Source organism: Lipotes vexillifer, unplaced genomic scaffold, assembly GCF_000442215.2.
Source record: "Lipotes vexillifer unplaced genomic scaffold, Lipotes_vexillifer_v1.1 scaffold914, whole genome shotgun sequence".
Lineage (NCBI taxonomy): Eukaryota > Metazoa > Chordata > Mammalia > Artiodactyla > Lipotidae > Lipotes > Lipotes vexillifer.
This window is the reverse complement of record NW_006780388.1, coordinates 4,303,518-4,307,858: the sequence shown is the minus strand read 5'-3', so window position 1 is coordinate 4,307,858 and position 4,341 is coordinate 4,303,518. Positions and strand designations below refer to the sequence as shown.

At 48.6% G+C, this 4,341-nt stretch overlaps 1 protein-coding gene across 1 annotated transcript in view; it reads left to right on the top strand.

Moving 5' to 3' along the window:
* The first annotated feature begins 1,334 nt into the window (after nt 1-1,334).
* FAM234A (family with sequence similarity 234 member A) overlaps nt 1,335-4,341 on the top strand; it is a 10,939-nt gene continuing 7,932 nt past the window's right edge. The window contains exon 1 of the mRNA XM_007453631.1: nt 1,335-1,599. Within this exon, the coding sequence (XP_007453693.1) occupies nt 1,335-1,599 (265 nt within the window). The remainder of the gene's footprint in view (nt 1,600-4,341) is intronic.

Here is a 4,341-nt window from a genome sequence, read left to right as displayed (position 1 = left end):
TCAGAACAGTGAAGCTCAGAGCATTTGTGTACAGGTGTTTGTGTAAGTCCCTGTTCTCGGGTCTCCTGGAAAGACATGTAGGAGTGGAGCTGCTGGGTCAGACAGTTGCTCCGTATTTGATCGTCTGAGGAACCGCCAGGCCGTTTCCACAGTGGTTGCCGTGTTTCCTCCTCGCCGCTGTGCATGACTGTGTTTCCCAGGGTCTCTACCTCCTCACCCACCCCTGCCATTTTACATTTTATTACCAAAGTTGCTCTAGTGGCTGTGTACACAGGCTTTTAAATGAATTATTTTTATTAAATAATAGAGAAAAACAATTAAAATCAGAAGGTAAAACGTTTATAGAGAAAACCAGCATTCTGTTGTCTCTTCCTGCCTCCCTAACCCACCCCTTCCCAGAGGGAGCCCTTCCCGCTGTCCTGGTTTTAACCACTGGCACAGCCTCCCTCTCGTGTAGATGAGGCTTATAACCCACTCAGACCCTTTGATCCCTTGCACCCTCTCAATATAATTTGTGTTAGTTAGGACACTGGTTTGGCTGTTTAAAAAGGACCAAAATAATAAATATCTTGCCTTACGCCAGGCAGAAGTTTGTTTCTTTCTCGCACGATGAAGAGCACAAAGCTTGGTGATGAAGGTTTCCAGCTGTCAGGCCTACTCTGTCTGTGGTTCAACTTCAGAAGTGTTTTCCGTCTTATTTTCCAAGGTGGCCGCCCCGGGTTTCCTCCCTGACATGCCCAGTGCTGCCAGCAGGAGGGGCAGGAAGGAGGGAGGTCATCCCGCATCCCCCCCCCCACCGCAACCCCGGCGTGACTTTATCTTGTTACCAATAATAATTAGCTTGAGTGCTCACTGTGTCAGATACTGTTATAAGTGCTTCTGTGCATTTACTGCTTTAACCCTCAGAGTCTTGTAAACACTGTTGTTTTCCTTTCACAGGGAAGGACACAGGTGCTGTCAGACCTCGCAGCTCACTTGGGTCACCTGGTGAGTAAGTACAGCCCCCTCCCTGGGGGGCAGACCCTGACTCGGGTCAGGGCCGGTCAGAGGTACCTCAGTTAATAGTTAATGTTTAATGCATGCTCTGCCGTAGTCTAGCCCGGCCGGCCGCCCAGGTCATCAGGCAGGAGCTGCAGAGCGTAGAGGGAAACCTGTCCTGCGTGCTGCCTCTGTGCGCCCACTGCCCTTCTGAATTAGAGGCCTTCTCCAGTGGAGTCTGTGACACCCTTTCTTGGGCTGATGGGCCGCGGTCACAGCCGCCCCTGGGGCTCCTGACCACCTCTCCTGTGTCGCCACCACAGTGGCCAAGAGGTGAGCTTGGGGGTGTGCACACGATGACGGACAGCAAGGACTTAGAAGCCGAGATCCACCCCCTGAAGAACGAGAACAGGAAGGTGCAGGAACATCTGGGAAACCCAGCGGGAAAGGAAACCAGCGTGCAGCCGCCCCCGCAGTCCCGCCTCTCCCGGTGCCGGACGGTGGCCTTTTTTCTTTCGCTGTTCGTCTGCCTTTTCGTGGTGTTCGTGGTTTCCTTCATCATCCCATGTCCAGAGTGGCCGGCATCACAGGGGGTGTGGAGGATCGATTACAAGGCAGCAGGTGCGGGCGGCTTGTGGGGCAGGGGCGCCGAGTATCCCCGGGTCCCCTGGAGTCTGGGGGCCGGGGGCCGCCTCTCAGGGAAACAGGAGCGTCCTCAGGAAGGACGGGAGGGGGGTCAGGAAAGGAAAGTGGCCCATTTGGTTACTTTTCTGAATTAAAAAAACATTAGTAAAACAGAGCAACTGGCAGAATAGATGTAGCGAAGACCGTTCTAAATGTGAAAAACAGGCTGCAGATTTGTGGCTGGGTCTCCCTGACGTGCTCCAGCCGAGTTTCCAGTCCGCCCCACCGCAGTCGAGCACACTTGATTTCTCGTAAAATCTTGGCCTTATGGAAGCTGCTGAGTCAGCTTTCCTCTGGGCACTTCCCTGCCTGTTGGGAGTTGTCCCCGTATCAGTGGGCGTGGGTGCTGACAGCCTCGCAATGTTTCTTCACACTTGAAGCCCTCTCTGGTGGAATAAGGGGAATTTCTTGTTTAAGCCTCACTGACGGTCAATTTTGTTTAGAATTTGGTGCCTAATTTTGAGAGGGTGAAGTAATACATGTTTGTGTTTATTTTTGGCAGCTTAATTGAGATATAATTTATTATCATAATATTCACTTGCTTTGAGTATACGATTCGATGATTCTTAGTCAGTTTAAGACTTGAGCACTGGGACTTCCCTGGTGGTCCAGTGATAAAGAATCTGCCTTACAATGCAGGGGACGCGGATTCAATCCCTGGTCAGGGAACTAAGATCCCACATGCCGCGGGACAACTAAGCCCACGAGCCACAGCTACTGAGCTTGCGCAACCTCAACTAGAGAGCCCACGTGCCGCAACTAAGACCCGACGCAGCCAAAAATAAATAAATAAATTAAAGAACTATTATTGAAAAAAATAATAAAATAAACTTGTTTAAAAAAAAAAAAGACTTGAGCACCTGTGCAGCTGTCGCCACAATCCAGTGTTTAGTACATCCATCATCTCTACACGATTCCTTGCCCGCAGGCCCCAGCCCCGACTCCAGCCCCGGAGCTGCCAGTGGGCTTCCCATCTCTATACACTTGCTGTTCCTGGACGTTTCATGTAAATGAAATCATGTAAGATGCATCTTTGGCCTCTCTCACTTACATGAGTTCATCCATGTGGTAGCGTGTTCCTTTGGGCAGACCAGAGTATTCTTCCATTGACCAGTTGGTGAACATTTGCATCGTTTTCAGTTTTTGACTGTTAATGAGTAACACTGCTGTGAATATTTGTGTACAAATCTTTGTGTGGACATATGTCTTATTTCTCTTGGGTAGGTTGCCAGGAGCAGAACTCTTGAACCTCGTGGTAAGTTTGTGTTTGACTCCTGTCACTGCCAGGCCTTCCCCAGAAGCTGCACCGTTTCATGTCCCCACTGGCTGTGTGGGAGAGGATTCTGGCTTCTCCACATCCTAGCCAACACTTGTCATTATCTTTTTTTAAAAATTAATTAATTTGTTTGTTTGTTTGTTTTTGGCTGCATTGGGTCTTTTTTGCTACGCAAGGGCTTTCTCTAGTTGCAGTAAGCGAGAGCCACTCCTCGCCACAGCGCATAGGCTTCTCATTGCGGTGGCTTCTCTTGTTGTAGAGCACGGGCTCCAGGCGTGCAGGTTTCAGTAGTTGTGGTGCACGGACCCAGCTGCTCCGCGGCATGTGGGATCCTCCCAGACCAGGGCTTGAACCCATGTCCCCTGCATTGGCAGGTGGATTCTTAACCACTGCACCACCAGGGAAATCTCTTGTCTTTTTTAGTGTAGACTTCCTAGTGGGTGTGAAGTGGTACCTAATTGCATTTATAGTTTGCGTTTCCCTGGTGACTAATGATGTTCACGTGGGTTATTAGCCATTCTTACGTCATCTTTGGTGAATGTCTCTTCAAATCTTCCGCTCACTTAAAAATATAATTGTTTTATTATTGAGTTATAAAAGTTCTTTTAACACAACATTGTAAATCAACTGTATGTCAATAAAAAATTTTTAAGTTCTTTATATGTTCCAGGCACAAGTCTTTCATCACATATGTGATTTGTTAATATTTGTGACCCATCTGGGGCTTGTCTTTTTATTTTCTGTAGTGTGTCTGTCTGCTGAAGCACAAAAGTTTCAAATTTTGATGAAGTCAAACATATCATTTTTTTTAGCATGGGTTGTGTTTTTGGTGTCTAAGAACTCTTTGCCTAATGTAAGGTCATGAAGATTTTCTCCTGTTTTTTCTTTGAGAAGCTTTAGAGTTCTCACTCTGCCGTTTAGGTCTGTGATCCATTTTGAGGTCGTTTTTGTGTAGAGTGTTTGGTGGAAGCAAGTGGCAGGATTTCTAGAAATGGTCACACATGCCTCCCTCCCAGCAGGACCGTCTCAGAGGCACAGGGGCACCTCCCTGCTCTCGGCACTGATGCTGCAGAGCTCCCGTGAGTCTGGGGGTGGGAGGCGTGCATGTCGACAGTGTCGGGAACGTGGTCCTTCCCCCACTGAGTGGCCTGGCGCCTTTGCTGAAACGCATTCAACCATCAGTTGTGTTCTGTCCTTCTGCGTCCTTACACCAGTGCCACATCGTCTTGATTTCCACAGCTCCACAGACGGAAGTCTTCCAACTCTATTCCTTTATTTCTCCTCAACATTGTTTTGGCTCTTTGGGTCCTTGGCATTTTTTTTTTTTTTTTTTTTTTTTTTGTTTTTTGGGGGCCTCTCACTGTTGTGGCCTCTCCCATTTGCGGAGCACAGGCTCCGGATGC